The sequence below is a fragment of the Sinohyriopsis cumingii genome, chromosome 1 (assembly GCF_028554795.1).
Source record: "Sinohyriopsis cumingii isolate HCF-2022 chromosome 1, ASM2855479v2, whole genome shotgun sequence".
NCBI lineage: Eukaryota > Metazoa > Mollusca > Bivalvia > Unionida > Unionidae > Sinohyriopsis > Sinohyriopsis cumingii.
The window spans coordinates 39,412,430-39,424,848 of NC_142961.1; the positions used below are offsets into that span (position 1 = coordinate 39,412,430).

At 34.1% G+C, this 12,419-nt stretch overlaps 1 protein-coding gene across 3 annotated transcripts in view; it reads right to left on the minus strand.

The window, feature by feature from the left end:
* LOC149806748 (nuclear factor 1 A-type-like) overlaps positions 1-12,419 on the minus strand; it is a 148,033-nt gene that overhangs the window by 19,653 nt on the left and 115,961 nt on the right. For 2 of the 3 annotated variants that reach the window (XM_089957156.1, XM_089957147.1), the window contains 2 exons: positions 10,570-10,824; positions 2,887-3,011 (listed from right to left, as the gene is read on the minus strand). In XM_089957156.1, coding sequence (XP_089813282.1) covers positions 2,887-3,011; positions 10,570-10,824 — 380 coding nt within the window. The remainder of the gene's footprint in view (positions 1-2,886; positions 3,012-10,569; positions 10,825-12,419) is intronic. The other variant, XM_089957162.1, reaches the window with a different exon arrangement.

Consider the following 12,419-nt stretch of genomic DNA (forward strand, 5'->3'; position numbering starts at 1 on the left):
TGGACATGTAAGCACATTTACTCAAATTAAATCTTAATTGTTGTTCTAAATTTAATATGAACATAGCTTTACTATTGTGTATTCAGTCCTGATCATTCAAATGCTCTGCACCTTCAATGTCATTAAAAACTTGATGAAAATTACTTATCATTATGAACTTTTTCAATGGTGGTCAGTTATTAAACTAGGTCAAGAAAAGAGGACATTGGATTTATAATAACAAATAACAGGGTAGTATGAATTACTTCTCAGCACATGCAGTTATAATTCTGACATGTCAACATGTCACATTCAAATCCAGTTTGTACCGGATCACACCTTTAGGATGACCTCATCCAAAAATGTAAATGTACTTTAACCTTGATTTCAGCATATTTGTATGTCTCAGGGCATGTACATAATTACCTTTGAAAGGAATATGAATGTATGAGGATCCAAATAGCCATTTAAAAGTATATGTAATCAAATTTTTAAAAAATTACAAACATTACTGAAATAGACAGTACTTAATGCCTACATGATATGTATGACTTGCACAATAATAATAGACTTCTGGTTATAACAGTAACATAGTGAACTTGACAAGCGAACTTGACAAGCAAAGAAAGAAAGAAAGAGAGAGAGAGAGAGAGAGAGAGGGAGGGAGGGGGAGGGATTTTTCCTAGTTTAAATTCCACTTGTCCGAGTTGTACTCAATATTCAATATCATGAAGTATTTACATAAAAGTACTCAGTACCTGAAAATGATTTCACTGTTCCATAAATAAGTCAGCTTCATTCAAATTTATACACTACAATTAATAACTGCTCACATAAAAATGTTCCTGTCTTTCCCACATCACATCTGTACTACCATCATAGTGATGATCAAATGTCCAACAAGTGTATATTCCAAAAATTGGACAAGTATAATAACTGGTCAGTATGTATATGTCATGATGGTGACCACAGGAAGTACTATTTCACAGCAATACACTGAAATTCGTGAGAGCTTTTGCAGTCACAATATTCTGTTATATACTGCATCCACCTGTATGATAAAAAGGGCAATAACTCTTACAGAAATCATAGAAACACAAAGATTTGTCAATGTCTTTAAGTGTTGACAATAACATCCCAAATTAAAAGAAAGCCATAGGTGACGCTATATAGTTTCGCATTTTGCATAGGGTTAGGATTTTAAAGAAAAAGAATTTCCCCAGTTTTCCTCACTGGTTATACTGGCTATTTAAAAAAGACCTTGTATATCTTAGGTATAATGCAAAGAACCTTTAATTCCCAATACATAAAGTATATAAACCATATCAACTCAATCTGAAAATGCAATATTCATTTGTCCAAAAGTTGCAGATTAAAAAAGAACTAATTTGAAAGTTTCCAAGTTGGATGAATTTCCATTCACCCAAAAAAGAATTATGAAACAAAATAACAAGCCTGGTGTGTAAAAAATAAACTCCGTTTTAGCACGGTAATGTAAATAGACAGTTTTCATACATACTTAATTACTTCTACTGAAATCACAATATATAACCTTCTGGATCAGTTTAGTTTGTGGGGTTTAACACCAGTTCTCAACACAAGAAAGGTTATACGTGGTAGCCAGTACATTTGGTGGAGGAAAAAAACCAATGATGCATGGGAAGCTATTGGCAAGCTTTCTCACCCACCTTGGTTCAACCAAGACTCCAACTCACATGGACAGATTGAGTTGTGCGAGTAATCTGTTAAGGCAAGCAACTTATACAACAAAGCCATCTAAGGCCCACCTTCTGGATCAATCTGTCAACATATATGTGGTGGGGAATATCATTCCTGAACAAGAAGAGACCCCCAATTTTATCAGCCCCATATCTCACTGACCTACAAAAAAAGAGATATATAAAAGAAACAGACATACAAACAGATGGACATGCACACAAAGCCAATGTGACCGCTATGTCAAGCACATGCACACAAGTCCAATGTGACCACTATTTCAATCATACACCAAGGCAGGCTTGGAGAAAATTGCATGACTTTGAGTGTCTGGAGATAATGACAGAATTTTTAGATGCATGTAACCCATTATATACACAGAATACTGTGAATTCAGTATTTTTGCAGGATATCAATTCTGCAGATTTCCTGGTTACTGCAAACCACAAGTTTAAATACCTAATGAACAAATATGGAACTTTTTAATTAACATGTAGTTTGTTGGTGTTTGGTTCTGTGCAGAACAGCAACATGTTATTAAGTGAAAGGGCAACTGAAATAAAGTTCTTTGCCCCAAGGACAAACCTGGTTGCCAACCTGGGTAGATTTGATTGAACAGTTCTGACACTCTCTTGGTTACGAGTCTGGCATGCTAACCGCTGAGAAACCATGGCTCATGCCTCAATTAGTTGCCACTTGCATAAAAACACAAAGAAGGTAATGTATACTCTCACTTTAAAGCTGGGTCCAACTGCAACTGCAAACATCACAGATCCCATAATGCACTGGCAGATCAGGATCTATGTTGTTCTACTGAACTGCACACACCCTGACCTGCTGGCACTTTATGCAATGGCAAATCTGGGTCAGTGCAGCTTGCAGTTGGACTTGATTTTTAAGCAAGTATATACTCTACCTATGAAAATAAATGATTTCACATTAAGTTATATTTAAACAATCCTATATGCCTGAATGTAATAATAATAAGAGAGGTTAATGAAAACAATCTAAGTGAAATCTATATCTACTTCATGATATGGAACATTGGGTGAGACTCAGGATGGATCAGATCGTGACTATAGGACATTAACCATGCAAAATGTTGAGAGGAGTTGAGAGATGTGGCACACTTCTATGCATGGAAATACCACATCACACCCGGCTGTGAAAACTGTGGACCTTGTGACATACCAGAGACACAAAATCTGAGAATGTGTCATTCCCGCCACTGCCACCCGTATGATCTGTATACTTCATTGTCGACGACGAAGGATGACCCCCGTGACCCGTATTCATACCCATTCCTGCCTGCATACCTGTGATAAAAAAGTTTGATAATTTTCAATGAATAAAAAGTACATAATAAATGTGAAGAGAAAACAGTCATATTTATTAGGATAATAACATCCCATCAAAATAAGCATTATGCAGAACAATAATTCTCACCAATGTGACACGCAAATCTCATGGGTTTGCAACCCATTTCCTGTCTCAGTCTGGTTGTATAGTCAGTTATCTCTGGCTGCTTGTGTTCTTTGTCATGTGACAGTTTAATGTCATAATATTGCATCTCATAATGTGCCAGCAGATGTGGGTCTATGTAGTTTGTTAGGAGTAATCAGTAGAACAAACAACATAGATCCTGATGTGCTGGCACATTATGTGATGGCAGATTAGGGTCTCTGCTATTTGCAGTTGGACTTGATGTGACAGCAAGTATATATGGTAGAACAAATATTGTTTGGTGTTCTAGATAATGTAGTAACTAACATAAACAACTTTTACAGTATTTATGAACCTTGTAAATAAAAATAAACATATGACTGGTAAGAATTCTGCTGAATTACAAAATTCATGGATATCTTATTCACATGAAGAGAGATATACATTAAACTTGTCTGGAGAGACTGCATTTTCAATACACAGATTAATTAACTATAGTGTTAAGACCTATCATGAGAGACAGAGACCACCTGTCTTGTCAGACCAAAAGGTGGTCTTCCAAGACAGGTTATACTGTAATATTCAACATACATACTGTCAATGGCCAATTTTGCAGTTTTATGTAAAAATGAAAGCATGCATAATTTTCTAAATATAACAGGGTTTAAACAAATTATTTAAGATGCCCATTCTTTATTCTGTTGGATACAGAACTGTTTAAAATTATAATTACAGTAAATTAAAATAAGGTACTAAATTTGGGCGATTTTGTTGCTGCTACAAAACACAATGGACTATACTGAATAAGGGCCCTTTTCTGGTCCCTTGATAATTTTAATAACCATTTGTGTTTATGTGCCATTCAATAAACAAATCAAATTGTCCAGTCATTTTGTGTATAAATTATAATCATACCAAAAGCAAGTATCAAAAATGGGCTGCCATACTGGAAATTGTAGAATAAATGGTCAGAACAAATTAGTTAAGAGTACGGCAGGCTTTCTACACTTAACAATTTTGACTGATTGTGCATTTATTATGAACAGGTGTGTTCAAAATATTATCTTGAAGCAAGGTTACACAAAAAAGAACTAGTTTCATGCTGCATCATGATTTTATTTTTTAGAAGTTCTGGACTATAAAAATTACTAGGAAAAAATTTACATGTATATTGAATGAAAGAAACAATCTTATTCATCTTCTTTTTTTAATTTTTAATTCACACCGAAAGAGATCTGAAAGTGACTGATATGCATCCTTTATGGTCAGCTTTTGTTGTTCAACAAAATGTGAATGCTGTAACCATAACAACAGTCGAGTAAATATCTGATCAGACAACAAATTTAAAACAAAATTAACAGAATAAAATGTTCTGTGCTCACATTCTGTTATAATACCCGTCCATCAGTTATTCATGACTGTTGAAATAAAACCAGTCCAGTCATAATCAAGGGGTTAAGGATAATCCCAAGGTATGTTTAAGAAAATTTAAGACTAGAGTTGATCTCTGGTCATATCAATACAATATTAATGTTAGAAATGAAAGATATAACGCAGTGGAATATCATCAATATCCAGCTATATTACATAAATGTAAAAAAAACATAGTGTTTAGCTTGGAATCTGGCAAAATGGTGAACAGTGTCAACAATTCAAATGGTAAGGCATCTGTGTGGCATGCAGGATATCATGATTATTTATCCCCCCACCCCCGATATTTTGTCCCCTGCAATTACCATCTGTTTGCTTTTAATTCAACTTTGCACTTTTAACTTTAACCATTTTTAAGCTTATTTGAAAGTTGGGAATATTCTCCATAAACTGCCTGGTGCCAGTTTGTATCCTACTGTTTTATTAAATAATATGCAGCTTCATGGCATAAATATGAACCAAAACATATCATTTTGAATTTTGCAAATAATTTATGGTTATGTCCTAGCCATGAAAAATACATGTATTGCTAAAATGTTTTTTTCCTTCCTTGTTTTCAGCAGGTCATTTCCATAGTAACTGGCATGTAAAAAAAAATTGTAAAGGGGAGGGATGCCAAAATTACTCTCATTCAATATAGTCCTTTAAATAACCAACAAAAAATATTCCTTCTGTGGAAATAACAGGACTGATCAAAAGAAATTTTTAACAAAACCATGAAAACTAATAGCCATGACAATAAAAAAAATTATCCACATAACTGTACTCAATAATGATGAGTTCCTCAAGAAAAGACCATTTTTTGGCTATTAAACTGCTGAGTGATACAACCATCTTTGATATTCTTGAGTGACAAGATTTTCAAATAAGCCACCGTGGCAGCCATGTTGGACATAAGGTTGCCATTTTCATTTCAAACTTGACACCATTAGATTTCTTGTGAAAGCTAGAGAAATTAGTGACAATATTTTCAATATGACAAACTAGATATCATAATTAGTTTTCTGGTGACTTTCCTTTTCAGTGGAGTAGCAATAAGGAGATTTTCAATATAGCTGTCATGGTAACCCATACAGATGCCAGAATGGCACCACAGGGCCACATCAGGACAAGTGTTGGAGGAGTTTCCAAAATTTCAAACAGGACCTTGCTTTCTTTGGAATGGTGTCAAAGCAAAAGTCTATGTGTCTATTTACTCAAAGTGTGCATAATACCCGATAAACGTGTACAAGAATAAAATGATGGTCAAATTTCAAGTGACTAATTTCTATAGGACCTACCATATGTGGAAATTTTCAAGTTTGATTCATTTACTCTGAAAACATGGGACATCATTTTTTGACAGTTTAACAACTCTGGAATAATTCTATTATCCATTAATTAAATTTTCTTGTGACTGGGTCACAAAAATGGTGACAATTTAACCATGGGTAAATTTTCCCATGCTACTATCTACCAAAAGCATTGGGTCATAACACTATAGCTAAGATCTGTCTCCAAGATTGAGTGCTATAAAAAAATTAAACAGTTTTGTCATTATTTCTAAAACTACCAGCATATGATGATAGAAGCATTATGCAATCTCTCTAGAGAGGAAAATCTACTGTAATAAAATTAAAAATATGGAAAACTTCAAATATTTATCTCCTTAAATTAAGTGACTTACAGTCAAGCTCTGCCTTTTGGTCATCTAATTCTTGACCAAAATTCAAAAGGACGATCGTATCTACTCACACATAAGCTGAATAACTGAGGAAAACATTAAAGCCTGGAATAAGGAAGGTTGGCTTTTCCATGGGACAAGGTCTAAACTTAAGTTTTCTTGTTAACTATTGGTATATATTGTTATAATAGATTGCTGAAGACAAGATCACATGGCTAACCTGAACTACAAGGACCTTCTGTACTGAAATCCGTGAACATGACCATCTTTTCAGATGGCATAGCAATAACAAGACTTTTAACATGACTGGACTTTTGGGACAGCTTAGGCGTAAGTAAGACGCTTTTTAATGTTTTACCTATCAGTTAAGTGTGTGTGTGATTTTGATTTTTAGTGTAGCTTTGACAATTTTTCAGTCATATCACTATGATGTCTACAGTGTTGCAGTTTATAGTGATGTCTAGCATTAAGGCATCATGCCGGAGACATGTAGCATGATGTCCCACCCAGTCACATTGATCCCTGGTCGAGTCATATCAAAGACTTATAAAAAATGGTAATAACAGCTGCCTAACTTGTCGCTCAGCATTAAGAGGTTAGTGTTAGGACTGGTCAGCCTGGTATCAGGATAATATGACTGGGTGGGACATCATGCTACATGCCTGCGGCATGATGCCCCAGTGCCAAACATCACTATAAACTGCCACACAGCAGACATCGTAGCAATATGACTGAATAATTGTTAAAGCTACATTAAAAATCCAAATCACACAAACCATTATAGGAAAATTGCTTGTATTGAAAATGCCATGGAAAATGGCATGCTAGAGAGAACTTGTAATTTTCGTAATTCTGGCATTCAAAATATGCAATAAACAGCTAATTTCTGATAATGAAACCCAACTCACAACATAAAATTCTATGCATATTTAACCCACGCTGCATTGAAATGAAATATTTATACAATTTTATTATTGAAGGTTAAATAACTAACAGATGCTTGCAGTCAAAGTATGAGTACATATCCATGCTGGGCAAAATGCACATTAGTAATACTGTATTTGCTGGCCTGTAAGTTTATACCTTCTGACCAGAATGTCTGGGCTTCATCTTGTACTCTGAATCAACATGTATATGAATTATGTCATTCAAATTGCTTTATTTTATGCCATGCAATTTTTTGTATGCAAAATAAATTTTGTCCCAAAAGTAAGAAAAATAATGAGTACAAATAATTATCATTTTGGAGAAGAGATCAAGTACAAAACACATTAGAAGGATTTAAAAAAATATTTAAATGATCATCTGTATTCAATTCACATACATCAGATGTAACTGCACTAAAGCAGCATGCAACAGTAATAAATGTTTAAATTTGATTACATATACGTGTATTAGAATAGACAAGTTACAAAATGAATAACAATGACAAAGACAAGTATTCCATGATATTTTTCATCTTACACCTCATGATCAAATCAAATATGCCCCAATATGAGAGACAGATGGGGTATTTCAGGATGATTGTAATCTGTATTGTTTAGTTACCTGATGACTGTGACCTTACTCATGTACAAGGGCAATACTATATTCCATCATTAATTAATATCACCAAGTAAACAGTTACTTCTAGCTTTAATTAAGACATCCATTGTCCCAAGAACCACATGGCTTTGCAATGTTATTTACATGCTAATTATATATGCAACAGCTTTGGTCAGGTCATACCAGATAACACCTGATAAATGGCTTGTTTCAGCAGACCAGATCAAATTACTGAGGCTACAATAGAGAAATGAGGCTACTAACAGAGTATTGTGAGTACAGTGCCATGTAATGGTAATAACTGCCAGATGCTACTCAGGTGTTGTCACCTGTGACACCATTTGTACTCCACAACAGAAGTGTCAGTAACAACTAGCATGAGCAAAGATCAAAGCCAAATGCTGCCTAACTACAGGAAGCATACAAGCATTTAATGATAAAGGATAATCTTATTTGTTGGGAATGATAAGATTGTTGTACTTGCAAGGAAAATTGCACACCATGCTAAACTGTCATTTTTGGGATTTAACAAAAATGGAGTCTATATGGATATAAATATTGTGAATATTTAACTTTGAAACTGAAGGAGAATGTTATGTATTTTAATAGTTTCCATTTATTATTTAATACTGTTTAATCTCTTTGACAAAAGCTTCAGCTAAACAGGGGCAGTAAGGTACAAATAGCATGAAGAAGGGCTGAAATCTCTCTCATATCAGGAATATTTATTTTGATCATGAGGTACAGGAAGAAAAATGTGATGGAATATGTATGCCTCTCTCTCTCTTCAAAACAAAACAACTGAAAAAGGCATTTTAGCAATCTCCTAAATGCCATTATTCTAAAACAGCATACAATAATATTCATGAAACTGGAAATTAATATAGTTCATTCTACATGGTATTGTGAATTTTATCTTATCTGCAACTCTGTAAATTTTAAGGTCAGCATTATTAAATGTAGCCTAAAGTATATAATTCATGTTAAACACTTCATGAGAAAAAAAGGATACTTTTAGCTACATTTAATGATTCTGACCTGAAAATTTACCAAGTTACAGATAGGATAAAATTCGCATTGCTGTTATGAACGAACTATAGTCAAAAAGACAAAGCCCAGGTATTGATCTGACCTCATATTATATTAAACATCGACTTGGACAATGGATGTAAAATTTACAAAACTGCAAATTCAACTGTTACTCCACTCTAACTTAAAGGCCAGCAAATGTGGTAACTAAGTTGTTTTTAAAAGGCAACATGAATTGTAATCTATGCTGCATCTAAAAAGGTATCTCTGCAAACCTTGTGGAAAAAAAGTCTTATTTTTACAAAGGCTTCATTAGTTTATACAATTTTTTTCCATGTTAATATCAACACTGTATTCCATTAACCCTTTAAGTTTGTATAACCTTGCTGGGGTGACTTCCTTTGGATAATCATGTGCAATCATCATCGGTCATAATTTGCAATCATAATTTTATCTGTTATAATTTAAAAAAAGATTATTCTGGATAAGAGAAGAAACAAAAATAAATAAAACTAAGCAAAATGTTCATAACAATGTGCAGTAAGAGTTATTGACTGGAAATCAGCTGGGAGGCTGAAATCTGCACACCCATGCATGAAAAAACATTTGACAAATTGACAACAGTTTTAATGTTAGGAGGGCTTTGATCCTTTTCCGGTTAATTGACTGCATACTGTCCATGCTGATGGGGTAAGAATGGCATGAAATTATTAAAACTCTCATTAAAAATTATCTTTGTCCATTAGAGAAGCCATTTGCATTAATACATTTTTAAATGGAGCACCTGATACCATTCACAATGCCATCTGAAACCAACTATATATAATACAGCTTTTTTGTTATTCTCTTTGATAATATTTTATCAGGCAAAAATGAAATTATTTTCATCATCCATTATTGATTCCCAAACTGAAACAAAGAAACCAACATGATGCCTGTTTTGATGTATGAAAATTAGAAAACAGTTTGAAGTCTAAGAATTTTGTATGATCATTCAATAATCATTACTAATCAAAAAAGGGAAGCAATAAATCATTACTAATCAAAAAAGGGAAGCAATAAATAATTTTGAATTAAAGAAACTCAGTCCCTACAGCATATTTAAAATATATCTGCAAAACTAAGGATAAGCTTCCATACACAAGACGAAGGATTACCGTCTGTACTTCCTTGTAAGTCAGATCCAACTTCAAACTGCATAGATCCAGATATGATGTCATATAATGCACTGGCAGATCTGGTTGTATGCTATTTGTTAGGAGTAATCAGTAGCACATAATTAGTCGAACAAACATAGATCCTGATCTGCCTGAGCATTATGCTATGGCAAATCAGTCTTTGCTGTTTGAAGCTGAACCCAACTTACAAGTAGATATATATGGTAAATATGTTTACAAATTTTTAAAAATAATTTTTAATTAATACTTTGGAATAATTCTTTAGCAAAATTTATAAAGAAGAGAAAAGTGAATTCAACTGTATTCATTGTAAACATTTAAATCTGCACAGAATCCAAAACAAGATTTCCAAAAACCAAAAATTCTTTCTGACTTATCAGACTATAATGTAATGATTTTCAAATTTAAATGACAATGACATCACTGTCATCACTGTCACTGAAAGCAATATCTGTGTCCTGCTACCTGCCACAGCAAGCAAAAATAAAATATAAACTTCATATGAACTAAGGCCTGATTGACAGTTTCTAGTTAAGGATGTAATATTTCTATCCAAAATCCTGCACACTGCAGTGAAATGATCACCTGGAGGTGGGGACTGCGAATCGGGGTGCGGGTGTGAGGTCGAACCAAGGTGTTGACCCCCCGATGGTGTGTGAGAACTCAGTGGGCGTGGTGGTGTTTCTAAGTGGGTGCGGGAGGAAAAGCTCCCAGCATGCGATGATCCCAAATTGGCAGATGTAATGGGCGTGAAACCACGTGCCTCAATCTTTGGTTTGTTAGCATGGATAAGATGATGTGGCGAATGCATAGCTGGACTGCGAGTGCTGGCCAAACCTGCTGTACAAAAGGAAACAACACACATTCCAAAATATAGACAAAGCTCTAACCAACTCTAGCAGCAGCTATAGTGCTAGTGGCAACACAAAACAGGTCACAACAAAGAAGTTCAGAGGAAATCAAAACAGTCAGGAATCATATTTATTCTATTTTTCTAATCAAAACTTTCTAATGTTACCAAAAACACTATTTCTAGGGAGATACTTTCTTACACAAAGAAACTTTTATACTTTATTTCCCCACCAATAAAAATAAAATCTTAACTGATTTCTCTTCAAGTTTCAAGCACTTTAAAGTACAGAATGATCAGAAATCATGTATTGTGAGCCTTTAATTTTATATTTCTAGCTATATATAAAATGATCATAACTATTTCAACAACCATTATCTTGGCTCTACATATTCCTTGCTATCCTACTGATGTGAATGTAACAGCAAAGGTCAAAGCATTTAATAGCCAACTCACAGGATCAGCCACTTGATGCTGGCATTACACTATTTCTGCACTGCTTCTGACCAAACAAAAGGATTTGTTATTAACATATAATTTCTGAAAGTTACAACCACTTTACAGTACAACATGGTCATATAACTGCTATTTTCAGCCTCCAAGCTCGTGGGATTTATAAACGTTGAAATGGTCATGATTGTTTCACATATTGACAGTAATAAAAAAATATCAAAATGAATATGTTTAATCATTCTGTACTTTAAAGTGCTCTAAATGTTCCCAAAAAAAATGATTCTTTAATACACCAGGATTGTTACCTCCACTATACTTGCAAGGAAACAATCTTTCTTTCATGGACTGAATGCTCATTTGCTATTTGGATTTCCTCCTAAGTGTAGTTTCAAACAAGTGCTAAATACTGTAAATCAAGTTTTCTTTGGGGGGGGTGGGTGTATTTTCAAATGGAAAGCATGAGCTCCAAAATAGTGTCTATAATTTACATACTGTACTTATCCCTACACAACATACTCCATCTGCATTCAGTTTTAACCCAGATCTACCAACACACCATACACCAGCAGATTGGGCTCTATACTGTTCATTTTGCAGTACTCCCTCAATATAAAGCATCCCTGTATATGCCAGTCCCTTTTATTAAGCAGGTATGGTCATGGAACACAATGCATGACTGAATAGTTAGTAATGATGACTTTTATTTATCTCAATTTCAGGATGGTCTCATCTATAAGGCAGTCCACTTTCCAGGCTCCCATGAACAGTGTGATAATGAGGGAGTACTGGATTTATAATTTTAAAAATGAATGCCATATAACCTGATCAGCTGGCAGATCACACGATGAAAGATCTAGGGTCTATGCTGTTTGCATCTTGTTGCATGCTGTATAGTCATATATTTTTTATAATATGATACTGCTGATAAGATACTTTTACAAAATTCAAGTTGCAAATATGCAAGGTTTTCTAACTATATATGGAGTCATAAATTTTGATTTACAGAACTCAGCTCAGATTATTGTCATGTCAAGATCAAAGAAAAGTCAATCTAATTAGTATGAGTTATGAAAATGATTTTTGTCATGATTTACAATGTACATGTTGAAATCAAGAAAATGAAGTTGCTGCA